This window comes from Symsagittifera roscoffensis, chromosome 1 (assembly GCF_963678635.1).
Source record: "Symsagittifera roscoffensis chromosome 1, txSymRosc1.1, whole genome shotgun sequence".
Lineage (NCBI taxonomy): Eukaryota > Metazoa > Xenacoelomorpha > Acoela > Convolutidae > Symsagittifera > Symsagittifera roscoffensis.
In genome coordinates this window covers 73,684,245-73,708,104 of record NC_087062.1, presented here as the reverse complement: position 1 = coordinate 73,708,104, position 23,860 = coordinate 73,684,245, and the positions used below count along the sequence as shown (strand labels likewise).

The window sequence follows — 23,860 nt, the reverse complement described above, 5'->3', positions numbered from 1 at the left end:
TAGTTGAAATTTATTCCTTCCGATCAGTTCAAATAGATTTAAATAAGTTTATTGAAATTGTACAATTTTCTTTACTGTTTCATGGCTCAATTTAGATTTGGTTTGCACAGTTTGCGAAGCAGCGACTAGCACGTTGTTCATTTCACAGCCATCTTCTACTCTACTGTGATTGGCCAAAATGCAATTCTCCAGGACACAATTGTTGCCGATAACTACATTGCTGAACAGCACACATCCAATCAATTTCGATTTTCCAATGTGGCAATCGCTGCCGATGACATTATTTTTTACTGATTCGTTCTTCTTATTTTTAACTTCATCGCTAAAACTTGTATTGTTCCCAATAAGATTTGTCCCAATTACAGTTGAGTTTGAAGGACAGTCGAAAACAGCACATTTCATCGACTCGTTTTTCGCCTGACGAGCTGAACTTATTGTGAGCTGTAATATTCTTCGATTTGCCTCGTAAAAATTATTTATTGAGTCTGCTCGCCAAACCAGCACATCAGAGCTCAACATAAGATAGCGACACGGTTCAAACAAATGCTTGAAAAACAAACAAACTCAATAACACAGCGGAAAATTTCAAAAAACCATGTTTTAAAAAACCATGTTTTATATATTTTCGAATCGGTTGAATGATTTAATTTACTGGGAATTTATTATATTCTTTTCAAATATTCCTTATCAATTGAATCAAACATTCAGTTCATTTACAATAGAAACCTCTATTCAGGGCTTTCTCATTCGACAAAAATGCCAAGCGACGAAAAACTTCGTTGAAATTACTAGTTAAAATGTAAGTGAGATAAACTAACTAAACCATTAGAGATATTTGGAGTATTAAAAACTCCATCAAATGCTTTCGCATAACTAAAAGCGTGAGTGGTAAGACACAAAAAGTGAAGCTTCGTTGAAAAACTCACAAAATTACAAAATTTCGGAAATCTTTTCTAGAAAAGCAAAAATTTCATACTGTTTCAAAAATTCAACCAGAAGTATCCAAACTCCTGAAACTCAAGCAAAACTAACAAAAACAGATCCAAAATGTGTCTTCGCACCACTAGCAAAATATCAAAAACAGAATCTTGAAAACTAGCTGACAGATAATGAGACAGAAGCTGAAAATGATAAGAAAACAAATCTATCAAAAATTTCACATGAGTAACAATTTAGCATCGGAACAAAACCTAGGAGCTCTTACAAAGACAACCCTTTCTCAGCACACACACCCAGGCGCGGATCTAGGAAATTTTCGAGTGGGGGCGGCTTTTCAAAAACATTTTGAAAATTTCATCGACCTTTTTTCAGGTCGATCAAATTGATTTTCTGAGCTCTCCCAAATCACTACAAAGACCCTATATTGACCAATTTTTCTGCGCCGCAGGCAAGGTCTTCAAAAAAACAGACCAAAAAAGGAGTTTTTATGCACTTTTTGTAAAACTTCGACCAAAAAATCTTTTTTTTGACGCGCGCTCCCCCCTCACAATTCGTATATTCGCGCCAAAGGAGCCTTTAGAAAAACTGTAAGGTCAGTCAGCCAAAAATGTTTAGTTTGTTCTTTTTTTATTCGGCCTTAAAGAACCCAGTTTATATTCATTGGCTCAGTGGACTTTAAGGTCAGTCAGCCAAAAATGGTTCATGTTTGTAGCACTACGCGTTGTTTCGAATTAGGTTAAATAATTTATGAATTGATACATTATTTTTGATAATGAATTCAATTTTTGTTATTTTCAAATTTTAACTCTGAATAGATTTTTGCTTCATAAGTTATTTAAGCGATTAGCAAGCGTTTTTAAATCTGAACGTAGACTTTTGTCTACTTAAAAAACTTGGAGAACAGAACACTCAGTCATTTTTTCAAATCTATTCTTTCGCCAACTGCTCAAAAACTGCTGACAGTATTTTAAATACATGTTCTATTCGAAAAAAATTTCAAATGATTGTAAATGTGCCCAGCTTTTTTAGTTTTTTCTTTTCTATTTATTCGGCCTCAAAGAACTCTGTTGATATTGATTGGCTCAGTGAAGTTTAAGGTCAGCCAGCCAAAAATGGATATCTCAAAAAAGTACAAAGGGTTACCCTTTGGGTCGGCCTTTTTAAATATGCTACTGCACACACCAGTTCAGACGAAAAAACTTACATTTAAACATTTAGAAAATTAATTCTTTCCTCAAAACACTAACACATAAAAAAGCTTTTTTGCTCAAGAAACGACGCAATTAAAGTCCACTGAGTCAATTAATATTCATCGAGTTCTTTGAGGCCGAAGACATAGAAAATAACGGTGTCCAACAGTTTAATACCGTACAATTTAACACCGTACATTTTAACACCTAGTCATTTTACTACTAAAAATAATGCCGTACGAATTCCTCATCTTAACTCTTATCACACCAAAATGAATCCTGCAATTAACGCATGCACCATAATAAAAAACTTGGTTTATTTTAGTTATACATGCTAAAATGAGGCTTCCTAAATTACTTAAAAATCTTATCGACAAGTTCGTAATTTATTTTCATTTCGATTTTTTCGCTAAACCATTATGATCACTAAAAAAACCTGCTTGTGCTAATTCATAACAATTTGACTTAACATTTCTGACAAATATGAAACTCTGTCAGTCACTTTATACTATACTCAAGTAATAAACAAACGCAAACACGATAAACAAATTATGATTGAGTCTTCTTTCGAATTCACAATTTCATCTAAAAACAAGCCAATTCTTATAGCGTCCGGCCACGAATTTTATTTCAAGCGAAAAAATAAGTTTAGCGAAAACAAGATTTGCTCAAAATATCAAACACATTAATGTCGAGCAACTGCCATTATAAAAAATAACAAATTGATTGAGACGCGTGGAGAGCATAACCATGAAATGTCAGCAGGAAAATCAGAAGCCCGAAAAGTCAAAGCATTTAAAAGATCTCAGCGAGAGATTTACAACGACTGTCGCAGTTGCCAATGCGGTTTTGTCAGTTATAAATGATTATGTCACTCAGTTTTGCCTCTCAACTTAAGACAAACTGATCCGGCGGCTGCGCGCACACGTAAGCAGCTAGAAGTAAATATGCCACCCATCCCCGTTGCGCGAAAATTTCGAGATCCCAGGATATTTTATCCAGTATGACAGTGGATCAAATGATCACGAGCGAATCATTTTGTGCGGCGACCCAAAAATGCTGAGAACTCTGGAGAAGTCAACAATTTTCTGGTTAGATTATGGAACTTTCAAAATTACTCCAAAAATGTTCTATCAGCTATATTCAATTCAAGTTAGTGTATCTGGCATTGCGCCATTTGGCATTTACGCCTTCTTTCCTAACAAAAACGAAAAAAAAACTACAATCGCCTTTTGCAGGCGTTAATTGATTTAGCACCCAACTGCCTGCCTGAAAAAATTCTTCAGTCCTTCCAAAAAACATTCGCCGGAGCACATTTATTGGGCTGTTTTTTCCATCTCTCCCAGAGCTACATGAGAAAAATTAAAGAATTGGGTCTAAAAACGACCCACGAGACGAATCACGATTTAACGGTGGCTTAAAAAATGCTGCCTTCTCTTGCATTTGAAAAAAAAAAGAAAAGATCGGCGATTTCTATATGATCGTTCAGGAAACTCAGAATTTATGCGTGAGAAATTGTTTAGAACTCATAAGAAAATGAGAAAACTGACGAGCTGCGTCTGTACTTTGGCTCTACTTGTATAAAAAGCTTGGTACCAAACCGTGAAGTTTTATTCCAACCCTCCCTTTGGAACCAGCGAGATGCGGCCGTGAGTGGGATTGCTCGAACAACAAATGCTGTCGAAGGATGGCATTTCGAGATCCAATCCTAATTCAGCGGAACCCACCCAAATATGTGGAAAGTAGTGGGTAGCTTGCAAAAAGACGCCTCCGCACAAAAAGTAAATTTTTTTGATGCATCGAATGGTCATAAGTTCACAAAAAAAAAAGTACCGAGCATTGAATGAAAGAGTACACAACATAATGTCCGTTTACGAAGACAAACTGATTTGTACTTTTTCAGAGATGTTTCTGGTTGGTGTTAAACCATAGTAAATTTTGTCTCATTTTTTTTTATTATTTCGTATAATTGAAATTCAAATTTCAATCCCACTTAAACTTTTTTCAGCTTGTTTGGAAAACACATTTCCTTGCAGACTCCCGGAAACGGAACCTAACGCAAGAACTTGACTAGTGCCTAAGCAATTTAATCCCAGGACGATCGCCCTTATTTTCGGGATGCTAGGTTGGGACTAGAGGCTGGCAAACCCTTAAGCTTTGCGTTTATGAGCCAACAGTTCAAAAAAGCTGACAAAGCGATCAGGTTATAAGTTTAAGTTCCAGAATGATTCTAAAAAAGAATAAATTTTAGGCTTATGGCCTGGTTAAACCTTTTTCAAATTTCTATACCGGCTGAAAATGACTGGAAAATTAGGCCATATTAGTCAAAAGCCGTCTAATTATTTGCGGGTTTTTGAAGTTCATTGAACTATTGCTTGTTTTTGGTTCATTTTGAAATGATTCATTGAAAAAATTGGCAAGGCCAATTCATTTCGGTTTGGAACGATTCATTGAAATCATTGGCAAGGTCATTTCTGATCAGAACTTACGCGAATTAATTTGCGCAAAATTGTCTGGCTTTTAATGGCAAAAATGTCTTTCTTTTAATTTTTTGATGTTTACCGAAGCCCCATTTGTAGTAAGTTTTCTTTTCATTTTGAATTAAACCGATGTTAAGTTATAGAAATGATTTTAAAATGTAGCAAGGTGAAATTGCTAAGGCAACAACAAGTAGTGAGTGAAATTGTATGGTATTAAGTAAATTAGAGTTCAAAAGGGGGAGCCAAAAGAACAAACTTAAAAAGCTGGAACGTAACTCAATCTGAACAAATTTACAGCCAATTGAAAAACTTATTTTTGAACAGAACAAGTATTTGAAATACTGTCGGCAATTTTGAGCAGGTGGCGATTGCATTTGAAAAAAAAAAGAAAAGATCGGCGATTTCTATATGATCGTTCAGGAAACTCAGAATTTATGCGTGAGAAATTGTTTAGAACTCATAAGAAAATGAGAAAACTGACGAGCTGCGTCTGTACTTTGGCTCTACTTGTATAAAAAGCTTGGTACCAAACCGTGAAGTTTTATTCCAACCCTCCCTTTGGAACCAGCGAGATGCGGCCGTGAGTGGGATTGCTCGAACAACAAATGCTGTCGAAGGATGGCATTTCGAGATCCAATCCTAATTCAGCGGAACCCACCCAAATATGTGGAAAGTAGTGGGTAGCTTGCAAAAAGACGCCTCCGCACAAAAAGTAAATTTTTTTGATGCATCGAATGGTCATAAGTTCACAAAAAAAAAAGTACCGAGCATTGAATGAAAGAGTACACAACATAATGTCCGTTTACGAAGACAAACTGATTTGTACTTTTTCAGAGATGTTTCTGGTTGGTGTTAAACCATAGTAAATTTTGTCTCATTTTTTTTTATTATTTCGTATAATTGAAATTCAAATTTCAATCCCACTTAAACTTTTTTCAGCTTGTTTGGAAAACACATTTCCTTGCAGACTCCCGGAAACGGAACCTAACGCAAGAACTTGACTAGTGCCTAAGCAATTTAATCCCAGGACGATCGCCCTTATTTTCGGGATGCTAGGTTGGGACTAGAGGCTGGCAAACCCTTAAGCTTTGCGTTTATGAGCCAACAGTTCAAAAAAGCTGACAAAGCGATCAGGTTATAAGTTTAAGTTCCAGAATGATTCTAAAAAAGAATAAATTTTAGGCTTATGGCCTGGTTAAACCTTTTTCAAATTTCTATACCGGCTGAAAATGACTGGAAAATTAGGCCATATTAGTCAAAAGCCGTCTAATTATTTGCGGGTTTTTGAAGTTCATTGAACTATTGCTTGTTTTTGGTTCATTTTGAAATGATTCATTGAAAAAATTGGCAAGGCCAATTCATTTCGGTTTGGAACGATTCATTGAAATCATTGGCAAGGTCATTTCTGATCAGAACTTACGCGAATTAATTTGCGCAAAATTGTCTGGCTTTTAATGGCAAAAATGTCTTTCTTTTAATTTTTTGATGTTTACCGAAGCCCCATTTGTAGTAAGTTTTCTTTTCATTTTGAATTAAACCGATGTTAAGTTATAGAAATGATTTTAAAATGTAGCAAGGTGAAATTGCTAAGGCAACAACAAGTAGTGAGTGAAATTGTATGGTATTAAGTAAATTAGAGTTCAAAAGGGGGAGCCAAAAGAACAAACTTAAAAAGCTGGAACGTAACTCAATCTGAACAAATTTACAGCCAATTGAAAAACTTATTTTTGAACAGAACAAGTATTTGAAATACTGTCGGCAATTTTGAGCAGGTGGCGAAAAAATAGATTTGAGAAAATGACGGAGTGATTCTGTTAGACAAGTTGTTTAAAAATAGAAAAAAGCTATGTTCCGATTTAAAAGCGCTTGCTAATCGCGTAAAAAAATTATTAAACAAAAATCTATTCAGAGGTAAAATTTGGAAAAAAAATTGAATTCAATTCTCGGAAATTTATGGATAGTTTTTAAAATCGAAACAACTCGCAGTGCCCAAAAACACGAACCGATTGGCAAAAAAACTGTCCGAACCCAACAAGCATGCAGACGCTAAGTTCACAGAAACTAAGATTTGAAATGAGCAAAAAATTAGAAGCAATGCCGCCGCAAGAAAAATGACATCTACACAATGAAAAAGCCAAAAAACTTCTGAAACATTTACACACGTGGAATTATAATTGCCAAATAGGAAAAATTATACTGAAAAACTTATTGAAAAACAAAACACCCGGCAAGTGAGATGACAAATACTGGGACAAAATTCATACAACCGAGAAAAATCAGTTTACTTTTGAGATTTAGTTTTGCATTTTCCCCATGACCATACAAAGGTATTAAAAATCAAAAAAGGTGTTTAAATTATACGATGACTCAAATTAGAGATGACCAATTTCAGTCGTCTTGTGAACAAGTTTTTCAACAGCAAAATAATCGTACCCAGTTTCATTACCCTTGCTGATGAAGACATTTGGCAATCCGACAACCATTGAATGAACCCGAAAAACAATCAAACAAAATAGTCAACAGATAGCCAGAAAAAGATAAATGAACACAGGAATGTACATAACAATGTTTCAAAATTTCATAAGCATAAAGAATTTAAATGAAACAAAATAAAATTGCATAACTTGGTTTTGCTATTCGAAGAAAAACATAAACACGATTATTTTATTAATATTCCATTTTTTGTTCTTTTTCCAATACCCTATCAAACACTAGGTCCATCCGATTACGTATAAAACAAAACTCTGCGAAAAGATCAGAACACTTCTTTCGACAAAATCAAAACAAGCAAAGCGTCTAACAAAATCGTTAGATAAATCAAATCTCAACTTCGGATAAATTAAGACATAAGTCTCCATTCATTGCTTTATTGTGATTAAATAGAGAGGTAGGAAGACTCTTGGAAGCAGAGCTTGGTGCAACTACTGTCCAAACAAACAATGACAAAAGAAAAACCAAATTGACCAAAAGACTAAATCGCGCTAATGTTGCACCAATTGGCTGGCCATGATTGTCTTCGTTTTTAATCATAAAAGTTTTTTGAACCATTTCCAATCCACTAACTGCGGGGTTCGAACACCCGACCTATCTTTAATTAGCATATCGCTCTAACCATATGCGCCTCTTGTTTAAGAGGTAGGCTATGTTTTGCTGCATTGATGACAAGCATTATTTGACCACAATTCTCTGTATTCAACTACGAAGCTTTAAGAAATGTCAGTTCCGCTCACTGTACCTGGCCCTTAGGCGACTGGACGTTACTTTCAAGCAAAAGCCAATTTTAATCAACAAAGGAACAAAAAAAATTGCATGTAGTTCTTAAGCAGGGGCACAACAGCGGTTCGCCGTGATGGGCTGTACAGCTCGTATGTTGGTCCTATCCCTCGTGGATAAATGATAAAGGCAAAAGTGAAGCTGGTCAAAAGTTTTCAGTTTGGCTCACTACGGGGTTCGATCGCCGGACCTATTGTTGTAGACTTGCTCGCTCTTGTCGTCTGCGCATTTGAGACTTGTGAGTAATTGAAAGCTAACTTTTTCATGCGATGGCAAGAAAGCAATTGGTTTTTTCATTCTGTTTTCTGTAGCAGTTTTCACCCAAGTACTACCGAGCCGCAGAAGCTGCGAGATTTCGTCAAGTACAACAAAAATAAAACCAAATTCGAAAACATCATTTTGTAGGTCAACATTTTTAGCAATGGAAAAAATCAAAAAAACCATTAGAACTGAAATATTCAATAAGTCCCTGCTCGGTATATAAAAGCTTTTTTTAGTTCATTCGTTCAAAACAGAATTGAGGCATTTTTATGAGAATTAGATGAGCTAAGAAAAATAAAAATAAATTGAATGTTCTTCTCCGAGACTCGCTCGAACATATTTCGCTGGCGTTATGATCAGTTGCTTTACCACTGAATTGTTCTCGCTTGAAACGGACTGACCGTTTGTTACAAAGCGAAAAGCGAAGTTAAAAAACAAATCGATTTCGATAAAGTCATTTAAATGACAAAAAAGACAGAAGTTGATACAAAAGATTTTTGTTTAATAGCCTTCAACAATCCCAACTTTTTTCCGATCAATTCAACCTGTCCAATAGGTGATCCAGTGAGGACTGTAAAATTTTAACTTTCCAACTCGAAAATATATGAAGTTCCCTTCTTTCTTTATTAGAAAGACATGAAAAAAGAAAAGATAAAACTTGCATTTCACTACGAGCATCGAGCCTGGTTTCCTCTGATTGAAGCACAGTCAAATATAACTGAGAAACTGTGTCAAAATAAAAGAAAAAAAACGTTTCCAACTGTTTTCATTTTATGATTTCAAAGAAAAGGACATCATTTTTGAGGCAGAAAAATTTCTCGTATAGCTCCTTAGAAATTTGTTTGTCTTCTGCAACAGCAAGCACATCAGACCGTTCGAGCTTTTCAAATTCGTTTTTCAAAGCGTTGCTGGATGCCCCGTCGATTGTTACTGTTGCACCAATCTTGTTGACTTTTCATGTATTTCAATATTTCACTTGCAAAATCAAGATTCAATAGACCCTCCAAAGATCATTTGGTGCCAATATTCGTTTAATCCAGCGTAATTATTTGAGTAACATCAGACTCCTTTTGCTTAGTTTGAGTCTTAGTTGACTGAAAGCTTTCAAAACATCATGAAAAACGTGAACTTTGCGACTAACAAAATTTGAGCAACAGTATCAAGATTGAGCAAAAAAGTGTTTTTCAGTCGATCGGAGGTTAAAAATAAACCTGCGAGTATTTTCACACCACCTCACCACACTGTTGAGCAATTCAACTTGAGGAAGTTTTTTTAACCTAAGTTTCTTGAAACTTTTTTGAAAAATCATGAACAAACGGCCTTTATCGAACAAAAAGATAACTTGAGCCGTTAAAACTGAATTAAAGAAAAGCAAACTCTAATAGTACCATGAAAACATTCCACTATAGGGGTGGAAATTTCAAACTTTTGAAGATTTTTTCAAATTCAAGTTTTTTGAAACACTTAAAAATATATATAAAACGTCATATCTCGGAAACAACAGTGATTGGAGCAGCCACCATCAAAGGCAAGACTTGCATCCCTTGACATTACCCTGACAGCACCCAACTACAGGATCGCGATATTCAATTTTTGCAATTTGTCAAATCACTGTTTTTTTTAAACCTCGTAAAAACCATTATACAAGACGTCAAATCTCGGAAAATGAAAAGATTAGGGCAGTCACATTTGGGGACAAGATTTGCAACCCCTTGCAGTAACCTGACAGCACCCACTTTCAGGAATGAGAAACTCAAATGCTGGGAAACAAACAATGAATTCAAACTGGAAATTTGAAAAAATTTTCTTAAGCCTTGCAGTATACGCTTTAGCTTAAACGTGAAAAAATTCTTGCAGTCACATGCAGAATTAATACGTTGAAGAATCTTAAACATGGCAAGATAGTGAAGCCCGCCTTTAGATATACAACAAGCACCTAAAGCACCTCCATGGCTTCAAGCAAAATTATTTAGGTGAAAACTCTGATATATAACAATAAAAAAAACGAACAGAATGCAACAGTAACAATAGAAGGTGCATCCAACAACGCTTATGATATTTAAAATAGAACGATGAAAAAATTTCAACTCAGGTTACTTTTAAACTAAAATAGGCTTAACTCCAAAACTACTTGTGTTCAGATCTTTGCATTTTGAACTCGGAGAGAAAACCCTAAAATGGGCGACAGCACACAGCTGATTTTTCTATATTTAAGGATCTCAAACAAGTATCTCAAACAAGTATATAAATAAGTAGTTTTATTTATATTTATATATAATAGATAGACAGATAAAAGATAGATTTTCGAATCAGCAGCACTCAATTTCTTAGAAGTTGATAACTGTAAAAAGCCTGGTTCCTGATTATATGACATATGTTCCCGGCCAGTGTAGTTAGAAAAAGTTATGCGAGTTAAAACAGTATAAGCAATCTCTTTACTGAAAACGCAATCACTACTTACGTCTCCTTTTGTGGCATCGCCCTTTTCGCTCACAAAACTGTCACCACTATGGTCACTTTTTCTCACAATGTAAGGAATTGCTTCCGACTTTATCCGAGTCAAATTAACCCGCAGCTTCTCATCTAAAGAAACCGTATCTAAAAGCTGCTTCGAAATTATATAGACATGCGGGTCCACGAGTTGAGTGAGTAATTTGATTCTAGAGGTAGGTGAGATGTTTGGTATTACAATTTGATCTTGGATTTCTTCTTCAGCCTGGTAGAAACAAATCTTTGCTTCCGATTCATTTAGTCCGACCACATCTGTAAACTTCTTTTTAGACTTCAAACGAAGCCCTATTTTGACAACTTCGCTTTGCTTCAGACTGTTTTTGCTCAATGCCAAGGCTATTGGACAGTCATAAATCCTATTCAAATCACATAGTGGTTGAATATCGAAGTTGATAATGGTGTCGCATGAAAAAACACACAAATGTTGAGATGTAGTATCAGGTAAAATTGAATCTTTGTAATGAACTATGGCTTCTAATGTACCAAGATCATCTTCGGCATTTATTATGCAAGTTTTGATTCGGTTAATTTCACTCATATCCAGATGGCTCTTCAATGCTTCTTTCAGCTTTCTCGTGTCTTTTTCTGCAATTATGATAACTATTTGTCGAAAGCCTGCATTCAGCAATATTTTCAAGGGGTAGTATATCATCGGTCGATTCGCAATGGGTAGCAAAAATTTAGGACAATTTTCTGTCAGATCTTTGAGCTTATGCCCTTTTCCAGCGGCTAATAATACTGCACAAAAATCCATTGTGGTATCAGTAATCATTTGTCTGAAGTCAAGCATTCAGAAACATCAAGTAGTCAAAGTCAAGGCACTATCTTATAACGCGTTTGAACAATATACCCGGCTTGGTATAGCAATCATGATTATTTCGCAGAAAGATTGTTTTACAATCACTTTTACATCGAATAATCAGATCTCCGCAACGAGTTTACAGTGGTGATGCAACAGCAGCCTTCTGCATAGAATTGCAAATATCTAACACCTACAACTGGCACACAATTAAATATTGAAAACTCAATGACCCATTGAAAAACGATACACAGTGGCGCGAGCTTCGCAGCACTTTCAATACAATACAAGAAAGCCGCTTATTCGAAAAAATTCACAAGAGTAAAAAAAAACAAGATCTATTTTGGTTATTTTTTTTCTAAAGTAACCAGAAGGTCAAAAGTATTATAGCAAAAGTCATTGTTGCGGAGATCTGATTATTCGATGTAAAAGTGATTGTCAAACAATCTTTCTGCGAAAAACATCGCGAAAACTGCATAAGGATGCATACAAATACCACGAAAAGCTGAAGAACTCCAAATATCAGCAAATAATTTTAAACGTAGAGCAGAGTAGCTTCTGCCCGCTTATTTTTGGATGCACCGGTGGCGCTGCTCCAAAAGCCACGCGGACGATGCAGCGATTGGCCGAAAAACTAAGTGAAAAAAGACAAGAAAGCTATCCAGAATCTATAAACTACATAAGAACTAAAATAAGCTTCGCGCTCCTGAGGAGCTCTATACTTTGTATAAGGGGGTGCAGATCGCTACGCAAAGCTCAATTTATCGACAACTTCATAAGCGCTATTGTAGAGGAAGGACGGCTAAGATAAATTAACATTACGACGATGCATTAAATGCTGATTTATGACTTCATTGCTGATATATATGCATTTTTATATCGCTGGTATGGCCCTATCCAGCTTGTGCACTTACCGTAACTAAACGGAAGGGCCCCTTTTGTAATTTAGTCTTTTTCAATAGCAACCGGGTTTCAGTCAGGAGTCCCCGCATCACATCCAGTCAAATCCCACGAATTTTCTAGATATGGAAGAGCAAAGTATAACGTGAGTAGAAACAAAAAGAGAGTCAGATGGTTGGGAATCAAGCCAACCTGATTGAGAAAAGTAACACCTGCACAAAATAAACCGAAGTAAAAAGAAATATTTACCTGAAATGAGGCTACGGGTCTATACTACGATACTTATACTAAGCTGCGCTTTTGTTCCCTTGGCTCTAAACAAAAGATTTTGAAAAAACATAGTAGTTTTCCCAAAACCATACCGTTTCAAATATGCGGAGACACCAACAACAAGAGACTTTATTACCCTTCTTTACAGGGATTTATTTACTAAATTTTCATAAAAGGAAAATGATCGACAGCATGATTGCTCACAAAACAAAAAGAAAGAACAAGAGCTTTTTAAATTGATTCATGTTAAATGGCATCGGTCTTGTGTGGAGTATCTCCAATGGGAGATTTTTAGAGAAAAGACCCTGTATGTTATGAAAGCGCACATCTTCAAAACATCAACGACGAAACACTTATTGATTGCTGTCTCACAGGCGAGGAGACTAGTGCTTCCGAACTTAAACATTCTGTCAATTCCTGGTGGTAGGATCTTTTACGTGCAGAATCATTTACCAACGAAAGGTCAGTACGAAATAAGCTGTTTATTTATTGGCGGAAACGACACTTTCAACGGTACCCAACCCTCCGCACGCGATCCCTAAGACATTGAAAAAGAGTTAGCAAAACTTGCTAAACAACTATCCCATCTGTGCGAAAGGGTATACGTGTTAGGCATCCCCCCACGAGTTGATAAATTGACCAACGACATAACAGATCGCCATCTCGAGGTAGACAAAGTTATTCAGCGCGAGGTCATAGGAGATACTTGGGTCTATAGAAGTATTAAACGGAAAATATACTGTGCAGCCGATATCGCAAACGACGACGTTCGCATAACCCAAGAATCCCTGAGAGGTCTTCGAGCAATCCTGAAAAACAACGTTCTGCGATCAAAGTGGTCTTTGAAAACATCCTGAGACAAGCACCCAGAAGTTTTTCACTGCAGTCAGTGGTGCAATTGCGGAACCTACAAGCCTCTCTAAGTAAGTTTATAGCTCTCGGAACCCCAATACGGGTTCCACTGTTATAGACTTGCTAATTTTTCTATCTTTAAGTCATCTCAAGCTCTCGGAACTCCTAACGGGTTCCACGGCGAGAGGAGACTTCTCATCTAAATACTGCTACCAGCTGGTAGCCCGATAGTAAATCACAACAATACATATCCCCAAAAAAAACCATTCAAACAGCCCCAAATAAATGAGTTCTAAATTAGAAAATAACAAAAGATGCAAAACATGCTCAAAACCCATAAACAAAAGAGACGCAGTATATAACTGTTTGTCATGTGGCGAAAGTATGCACATGACTATAAACTGTACAGACTTGGAAGAAAATGCCATAAAATATTGAAACAACTGAACAAGAGTGTTCTTCTGTTATGTAACAGATGTGTGGGAAATAACTAAAAGGGTGTAATTATTGATACTAAACATGCGAATGAAAGCACTCAAAAATACAAACAATCGAAGAAGGCATCAAAGAACTCAAGGAAGCGATGATTGAAATCAAATCAGAAACGCAACAAAAACAAGTTGCGCCAGAAGCGAAAAATTCCACACCCAAAAACGGGAAAGCATCCCAAAAAGAATACGATGGCCTACGCATAAGAGGCATACCCGAGTCAGAAGCAACAGACGCCAGGTCAAGAGCAGACGAAGATATGCAAAAAGTGATTCATCTTCTTGACGTGATGAACGTCAAGTGCCCAATAATTGATCTCCTTAGACTCGGAAAATACGCGGAAAATAAAAATCGTCCGTTAGTTCTAAGAGTCTCTGCGCCATGGGAGAAACGAAGAATCCTTCTTTCTCTACTCAAGCTCAAAAGCTACAAACACAGAGTATTCATAAGCAAAGAGCTAACACCCGATGAACAAGAAATCGAAAACAACATGCTTAAAACAAGACGTGATATCAATCAGTCTGAAAAATTTGAGAGCACACAACTGCGACTAAGAAATCTAAAATTCATTAGAAAAACTGAAAACGCCTGGGTAGAGGTAAAACGCAATGAAGATTCAGCCTGACTAACCCAAAAACAAAAACTGGTATCAACAATACTCACCTTTAATGTAAGAAGTTTAATAGAAATGTCACGGCGAACTTGTTTAGCAAATGCAATCTGTCTTTCAAATATACATGATATTTTATGCCTAACTGAAACATGGCTGACTGATGAAGTAAGATCCGAAACTCTTTTCATAATTCGAAATATACAGATGTAATCGACCATCCAAAAATTACCAGACGAATAATGGCGGTGTCTTAATTGCCATCAGAAAGAACTTTAAACATCAACATGAACCGATAAACTCAAATATTGAACAAGTTACATTGAGACTAATTGATTTCGAAAAAACATCCTCTCTCATTTGCTGTGTTTATTGCCCACCAAAAGATAGCCCACATAGACCAACAGCCTTTTCTATTGATGAATTTCTAACCAAAATTAGTGCAACTGCTAAACACTTGAACTGTGAAAATATAATGATAACTGGAGATATAAATTTTTCGAAAACTGACTGGAAAGCAATTGCATCGGATGATCCCGAGGAAGATCTAATCCTTAAAACTTTAATTGATCACAGTTTTGAACAAATATTGGTACCTGAAAAAGCAAAAACCTTAGATGTTTTCCTAGTCAACAACCCCTCCCTAATCATTAACTCATTCATTGACGAAAATGTTTTTAAAATGTATTCAATAGAAAATAAGAACCTCAGTGATCACAATGCCTTTAGAACAGAAATCAATCTGAACCAAAGGCTAATTGAAACAAGAAGTGATGACAAAGTAAAATATACATTCAAAAGAGCAGATTGGAGTGCAATCAACACTACAATAATTAATAATCCCTTCACACTGTTTTGCTTTAGTAACTGCGATTTTTTACTTGATCTTTGGTACACCTGGCTTTGGAGAATTCTGAAAGAAAATATACCTAGAGTAACAGAACATACAGCCACACTCCCCCCTTTGATCACACCCCCAACCTCCCACCTTCTTAAGTGCAAAGAAACTTTACTTCGGAAACAGCAATCCTGTCCGAAACCAGAAATTCTATCTTAAACTACAAACTTACAAGAATAAATAAAAACTTCTGCTGATAAAGATCTGAAAAACTACGATTTAGAGATTTTTGCACCAAGAAAGTTTAGTACAATTCAGAAGTATTTGCGAAGCATAAGAAGAGCACCTAGACTACCTTCGATAATGAAACTTGACGGCAAAGAACTTGAGACAGACAAAGAAAAACGCGATGCTCTTAATCAATTCTTCTGTAGTGTATTTACGAAAGCGCAACAAATAACCGAATTAATTATCTTTGAAAAAGCAAAATACAACCACATCGAGATGAATAAAGACTGCATTGAGAAAATAATGCTCAGACTAGACATCAAAAAAGCAACAGGTCCAGATAGTTTGGGAAATCTTGTCTACACAAACTTAGCGAAAACAGTATCAAAATCAGTCCTCCTAATTTTTCAAACTTTTTTTGAATAAAGGTAGATTTCCAGAAACGTAGAAATTAAGTCAAGTTGTCCCAATCTTCAAAGATGGAAACAAATGCGATATTAAAAGATACAGACCGATAAGTTTACTATGCTGCATCTCAAAAATTTTCGAAAAGGTTTTATTTGACTACATTTATGAAAGAGTGCGACATCATCTTCATAACTCTCAATATGGTTTTCGTAAAAAACGTTCAGCAATTACCCAACACCTTGCTTACTTACATCAATTATACTAAGTTATGATGACCAAACGACCAAAAATATAACAGCGCTCTATCTAGATTTTGAAAAAGCTTTTGACTGCGTTCCGCATCAACTTTTAATGCATAAATTGAAGTGTTATGGTTTTGGAGGAAAAACACTTCAACTAATAGCCTCTTATTTATTTTTTCGAAAATAGTATGTGCGAATAAACAAAGCAAAGCAAAGTCTAAGATATGTTACGTAACAATTGGTGTCCCTCAAGGTTCTCTATTGGGACCATTACTTTTCATACTATTTATAAACGACTTCCCAGAAAACTTGAATCTAGTTGACTCTTTTGGATATGCTGATGACTTCAAGGTTATAGCAACAACTCAAACAGAAATGAACTATGCCACTACGACAATTGAAAATTGGTGTAGTAAAAACCAAATGCGTCTAAATACCGGAAAATGTACTCTCGTTAATTTTAAAAAACGAGCTGGAAGGTCAAATTAATGGAAAAATTCTAAGAATCGAAACTGAACAAAAGGATCTAGGAATTTTAGTAACACCCACTCTCTCATGGAATGTAAATGCGTCTAAGCGTTGTCAGAAGTGGCTATCGGCTTTTTACTCACTAAAGCGTAACCTCTCTGAAAACTGTCCTATAACTTCTAAGCTAAATGCCTACACGGGATATGTAGTCCCAATTGTAGTTTATGGCGCGTCAGTAACGCACTACTCGAAATCAAACCTCCGAGGAATTGAAAAGGTTCGGCGAACGGCGACCAAATGGATGCTTAACTCACATATCCCATATAAGTGTAGACTACAAAAGTTAAAAATGCTACCGCTGTCTCTGTACACTGAAATGCACGACCTCCTTCTGTTCATTTCTATAACTACGGAATATCTACGAAATTGACATTAACCAATATGCCGAAAGCACCAAAAGCTCAACGAGACAAAAAGAAAGAAACGAATATCAAATACCGAAAACTCGCCTTAAGAAAACCAACTCAGACTTCTTCATTAGATGCCCAGCACTTTTCAACGCATAATTCGACATACCTCAAAACAGTTAACTGACATACAGAAATCTGACATAGCGGAAATTTATTGGAAATTCTTCGAAAGATATTCAGAAATCGACAGCTGCACATGGCGAATAATGTGTCCATGTAGAAACTGTAACCCAAATGGAAAACTCAGAACTCATTAACAATATACAACATTTTGGGTGCCAACCCATGGGATAACAACCCTAAATCATGTTCTACTACTACTACTACTACTAATACTACTACTACTACTACTACTTTTTTGTGACATTCGACCAGAATGGACGAATATGCAGTTTCGAGTTTTTAGCAGCGAACCTTCCGAATTGGCAGTTTTGAAGGATTAAGAGCGTTATTCAGACGATTAGACAAATCGTGAAGGCTGAAGGATTCGGAAATTCCTAACTTTTAAAAATTCGAAATGATGACGTAATAATTCTAAGAAACGTCAAAAACGGCCATTTTGGAAAAAAAACCTGAATAAAAACACAACAACAGTAGTTGCGACGACGACAACAACGAGAAAAATGAGAATCAGAATCGGAGAAAAGCAGAAGTAGCAGAGACCGTTCTGAGTTGCAATTATTTTGTCGCTACAATAGTTGCAAGGCCCTTGCGAACAACGGTGAGGGGTGGAAAACCAGCCTTCCGGAAGGAAATTAAGGGTCTTATTTCCCCCGATTCAAGAATCCGGAGGGGTCTCGGGACTGGAACCTTATATCATTTTATACAAACTTTTAGCTTCCTTATTATGCCCTGAATTGAATTTAATTAACATCTGAATTCATTTTGCAAGGATGAGAAGCTAGGAGTTGGGGGGAAGGGTTGATCCGTCTTCGATGGAGATGATGATTTTTATCTACTGAACAAAAACAATAATGATTCAATAAATAGTAGTAGCCCTGACTTTAGGAGTGACCTCGTGGTCTGGGAATACTGAGACCCAGCTATGAGCTCAATATTTCTGCATGTATTTAAGTTAATCTGAGTGTTTTGACCGAAGCCGACAGCAGTAACGTTTTCGTCGACCCGATGTTAGACAAAAACGTTACTGCTCTGGTAGAGACGGTCAAAAGCATGTAAAGATCTGTTAAGACGTTGACCAGTCGTCTTAGGACCTAGCTTTATTTTCCGTCGATATGTACTTCCGGGCGAATGTTACATAGATGTTTTTATGGCGCTCCTGGATGTTAATCTTTTTTAACATCACGACCGGCAGGACCGTTAACGAGCACTCCGCGCCGAGCGGATGCTCACATTAACGCCCTTAATAGACCTAAACCGCCGGTGCGGAAGGGTAGTTCGGAACTTGGAAGCCTTCTGGATTACCGTGAATAGCTTTTTAACCCAGTTAAGACCGAAAATTCACGAACCAGGAAGGGTGGGGGGATCGGCCATCCCCTCGTTCCCTGAGAGGTCTGTGACCAAAATTACTTTAAGAAATATAGGAAACCAAACAAAAAGTAGTATAGTACCCAAGAAAAACAAAAAACCTAAAAAATAACTGAAAAAACCAAAAAAAAATATAAAAAAGTATAAATTCAGTAGAAATCATCCCCCCAGACAAGATGTGATCCGACCCCCCGTTTTTTGTTGATAGATATATTGTTGTTACAGGCTTTTGTATCAGTCAGGATTGTTACTATCAATATTGTAGCCCGTTTTTGAGGCTTGTACTGTAGGGTTATTTGAGTATTTAAGCAAGTTAATGCTAAATTGCGCTCAATCCGGAGGGGTCTGCTGATTTGCGCTCAATCCGGAAGGGTCTTGGGAGAAGACTGATCCGGCAAGCAGTACAAAGAGCAACAAGAAGGGGCTCAACGACAACAACAATCGACTGTTGGGTATCGTTAACAAGTTTTGTATCCCTTTTGGTACAAAAAGTAAGATAGTAATCTGTGGGGAGCTCGACAGTGCTGCACTCTAGTGACCCTTCACCGAAATGCGAATGTCCGAGTTAAGCACCTTAATTCGGATTTTGAACAAATCCGGAGGGGTATAGTATTTCTAATATTATTACTTATATAGCCCATAATATTACTCCTATATCGTTTTTCAGTGAAAAACAAAGAAAACAGACCGGTTTTTAGGGTCAAAATAGCGATATTTTGATCCCCCACAAATCGCGATTTTTGACATATCAATATTTTTTGAAACGGAAAAAAGCACTAAATTAGTGTGTTACATCGTAATTGCACTACTATAATAGGTAGAACCGGTTTAGTTTAGTTAGGAAGTGGTTGGAACTATTTTGGTACCAAAAACCGAATTTTCGCAATTTTTGAGAAAACGGAACACTATAAAATCAGAAAGTTTTTTGAAATTTTTGAGTTAGGACAGTAAAAATAGTTGTTCGGACAACTTCCACTAATGAATCTACAGGTTTTAAAATCCATTTCCTTAAAGCCTTCCGGGTTACAGAGAAATCGAACTTAACGTGTTTGATTCAGTGGATTCATCAACCCGGAGGGGTCCAAATAGCATAGTTTTTTGAAAATTTTTTCAAGTAAAGCGTTTTACATCGGGTTTTTTGCATTGAACTAGAGGATAATAGGCCTTTAGAGCTCGGATCAAAATTTTTTTAGGTCGAAAAGAACGGAATTGTGAAAAAAGTTAGGTGGAACCTATAAGAGAGAAAATTTTTGATTTTGGAAAAAAGACGTTTTGGTTAATAACTTTGAAACGACTAGACAAATTTAGTTGATCTTGATAATATTAGATCAGAAATTAGCTGAGCTTACTAATAGAACCAAAAATTATTCGAAAAAGTAAACTTAAAAATTTTTGAGATTGTTTTCTATCAAATTGACCAATTTGGGAGGGTAGACCATTCACGTTTTATAAAATTTTTCTTGGAAAGCCCAAAGACCCCTACCAACAGGTGATAGCGATTGAATAAAGCAGTTTTGAGCTGTTATAGAAGAAAAAGGAAGGTCTAAAGGCACCGGAAAACCTTAATCGAGCCGAAATTAGGCAAGCGATAAGACCCTTCACCCTTAGTGTGAATTGTCAAATAAGAGGCTTAACTTCAATCCGGAAGGGTCTAGGAAAGGACCACATACCCTTCCTAGTTAATTCAATTAGCATAATAGCATAGGAGAACGTATCCGGAGGGGTATAGGTTCAAAATCAAGGAAGTCTCCGAAAAGCTATTTTAACAAAACCAGAGGGCTCCCAATCCGGAGGGGTCCAAATTTTTTCTAATTCGGAAGGGTCCCAATCCGGAGGGATCTTGAATTCACAAAACCGGAGGGGTCCCAATCCAGAGGGGTGTTCTTTATTTACTAACTCAGAGAGGTCCCAATCCGGAGGGGTCTCAATTCTCCCAATCCGGAGGGGTCCAAATTTTTTCAAATTCGGAGGGGTCCCAATCCGGAGGGGTCTTTAGAGACAAGACCCTGTATGTCTCTAAAGCGCACATCTTCGAAACAGCCAAGACAAAACACTTATTGATTGCTGACTCACAGGCGAGGAGACTAGTGCTTCCGAACTTCAACCTTCTGTCAATTCCTGGTGGTAGGACCTTTCACGTGCAGAATCATTTACCAACGAAAGGTCAGTACGAAATAATCTGTTTATTTATTGGCGGAAACGACACTTTCAACGGTACCCAACCCTCCGCACGCGATCCCAAAGACATTGAAAAAGAGTTAGCAAAACTTGCTGAGCAACTATCCCATCTGTGCGAAAGGGTATACGTGTTAGGCATCCCCCCACGAGTTGATAAATTGACCAACGACATAACAGATCGCCATCTCGAGGTAGACAAAGTTATTCAGCGCGAGGCCATAGGTGATACTTGGGTCTATAGAAGTATTAAACGGAAAAAATACTGTGCAGCCGATATCGCAAACGACGACGTTCGCATAACCCAAGAATCCCTGAGAGGTCTTCGAGCAATCCTGAAAAACAACGTTCTGCGATCAAAGTGGTCTTTGAAAACATTCTGAGACAAGCACCCAGAAGTTTTTCACTGCAGTCAGTGGTGCAATTGCGGAAGCTACAAGCCTCTCTAAGTAAATTTATAGCTCTCGGAACCCCAATACGGGTTCCACTGTTATAGACTTGCTAATTTTTCTATCTTTAAGTCATCTCAAGCTCTCGGAACTCCTAACGGGTTCCACGGCGAGAGGAGACTTCTCATCTAAATACTGCTACCAGCTGGTAGCCCGATAGTAAATCACAACAATACATATCCCCAAAAAAAACCATTCAAACAGCCCCAAATAAATGAGTTCTAAATTAGAAAATAACAAAAGATGCAAAACATGCTCAAAACCCATAAACAAAAGAGACGCAGTATATAACTGTTTGTCATGTGGCGAAAGTATGCACATGACTATAAACTGTACAGACTTGGAAGAAAATGCCATAAAATATTGAAACAACTGAACAAGAGTGTTCTTCTGTTATGTAACAGATGTGTGGGAAATAACTAAAAGGGTGTAATTATTGATACTAAACATGCGAATGAAAGCACTCAAAAATACAAACAATCGAAGAAGGCATCAAAGAACTCAAGGAAGCGATGATTGAAATCAAATCAGAAACGCAACAAAAACAAGTTGCGCCAGAAGCGAAAAATTCCACACCCAAAAACGGGAAAGCATCCCAAAAAGAATACGATGGCCTACGCATAAGAGGCATACCCGAGTCAGAAGCAACAGACGCCAGGTCAAGAGCAGACGAAGATATGCAAAAAGTGATTCATCTTCTTGATGTGATGGACGTCAAGTGCCCAATAATTGATCTCCTTAGACTCGGAAAATACGCGGAAAATAAAAATCGTCCGTTAGTTCTAAGAGTCTCTGCGCCATGATTTGGAAACAATAGCGGTATCGAAGCGGTCGATAAGTCTGCTGCCACAAAAAGAGGTTGTCACAAGTAAGACCGCATGACAAGTAACCTGAAAAGGTGGATAGAAAATGGTGCACCAGACAAAGGTGACCTGAAAGAAGACAGTTACCGTATCCTGAGACGTTACTTCATGCAGAGAGAGGGGAGGTTATGTTTGAACAAGGACGGAATTGTGGCTCGCAGGAGAAGAGAAGAAGACAAAGTCCTATACAAGTATAACGCAATAGTGTTGCCGCAACTCTATCAGACAGAACTATTATTCAGGTCGCATGATCAGATGGGCCATCAGGGGATCGAGAAAGTGTATCAGAGGATCCTGAAGCGCTATGAGTGGCCTGGATTGAAAAAGGCGTGTGAGAAGTGGGTACCAGCGTGCCTGTCATGCCAACAAGTCAAGGATCCAAGGAAATTGCGATTTCCTTTACAATCGATCGAGTCGTCTGAATTCAACGAGGTGGTGCAGATAGATCACCAAAAGATATGCATGACAGACAGTGGTTATAATCAAGTCTTGGCCATGATAGATCACTTCACGAAGTATACAGAGGCCGTGCCCTGCATAACTGCCTCGACGGAAGAGACATGCGACCACCTGATCAATACGTGGATAGCGAGACATGGTTGTCCGATGACGTTTCAATCGGATAATGGAACAGCTTTCGTAGGAGAGCTCACGAAAGAGCTTATGAGACGCTCACAGTTTGCTCAAGCTCACTCCATGACACACCACCCCCAGACGAATGGCTTAGTGGAAAGACAAAATAGAACGTTAGTGTCGATTCTGAGGGTATATTGTTCCAGGTACATGACCGATTGGGACAGATACCTTCCACAGGTGATGGGAGCCTATAATAGCACGCAACACTCAACCACTGGAGTCAGTCCACACATGGTGCTAACTGGACACGAGAAGTCTTTACCCTTGACTTTTTTCTACCCAGAGTATGAGGGAAACAAAACGTTTCCACAGGTCTACGTGAGGGATGTGATCAGACGTCAGCAAGAGTTGAACGATTTCTGTAGACGAAATACTCAGCAAGGACAGGCAAGGCAGAGGAAAAAATTCGAAAAGAAAGCAGCTCGTGCAAAAGCTTACTCGGTGAGAGACTACGTATGGGTATTTCAGAACGTTATACCACCGAAAGGAACGAAAAAGCTCCTAAAAAAGTGGAGGGGATCCTTCATGATTACGGAAGTGCACCATGAGGGATGCTTTTATAGACTGAGTACTGGCCGAGCCGCCCACTACGAGAACATTAAGCCACTTAATTCATCGACAGAAGACTGGTGTGTACACGCAGACATGGAAGAAGGGGATTATCTAATGATGGATCCTGCTTGTGAGGTCAACGAGAAGGACACCAGGGAGAAGAACGGTGGAAACGAAGTCGTAGAGGAAGGAACAAGTACACCACTGGACCTGGATCCAAATGAGGTGATCGAAGCAGACGATGAAACCTTACCCTACGCAGAAGAAGACTGGCAGGATCCCGAACAGATGGAGGTTCCCAAGAACTTGGAACCAGATCTTCCATTCACTATACAGACTCGACAGAACGACGGGACAAGACCCAAAAAGAAATATAACCCTTACGGTGACGACTTTGTAGTAGACAGGATAGATCTGAAAAAGATAGTGGAAGAAGTGGTAGGTCTGGAAGGAATAACAGTGTCACAAG

The 23,860-nt window shown here is 37.6% G+C and overlaps 1 protein-coding gene across 1 annotated transcript; it reads right to left on the bottom strand.

Annotated features, from left to right (window-relative positions):
- Positions 1-23: 23 nt before the first annotated feature.
- LOC134848671 (translation initiation factor eIF2B subunit gamma-like) lies at positions 24-11,516 on the bottom strand. The gene is made up of 2 exons (XM_063866190.1): positions 10,605-11,516; positions 24-546 (listed from the first exon to the last, which is right to left on the bottom strand). The coding sequence occupies exons 1-2, from the start codon at positions 11,442-11,444 to the stop codon at positions 49-51; spliced, it is 1,338 nt and encodes a 445-aa protein (XP_063722260.1). The 5' UTR covers positions 11,445-11,516; the 3' UTR covers positions 24-48.
- Between the last annotated feature and the right edge of the window lie 12,344 nt (positions 11,517-23,860).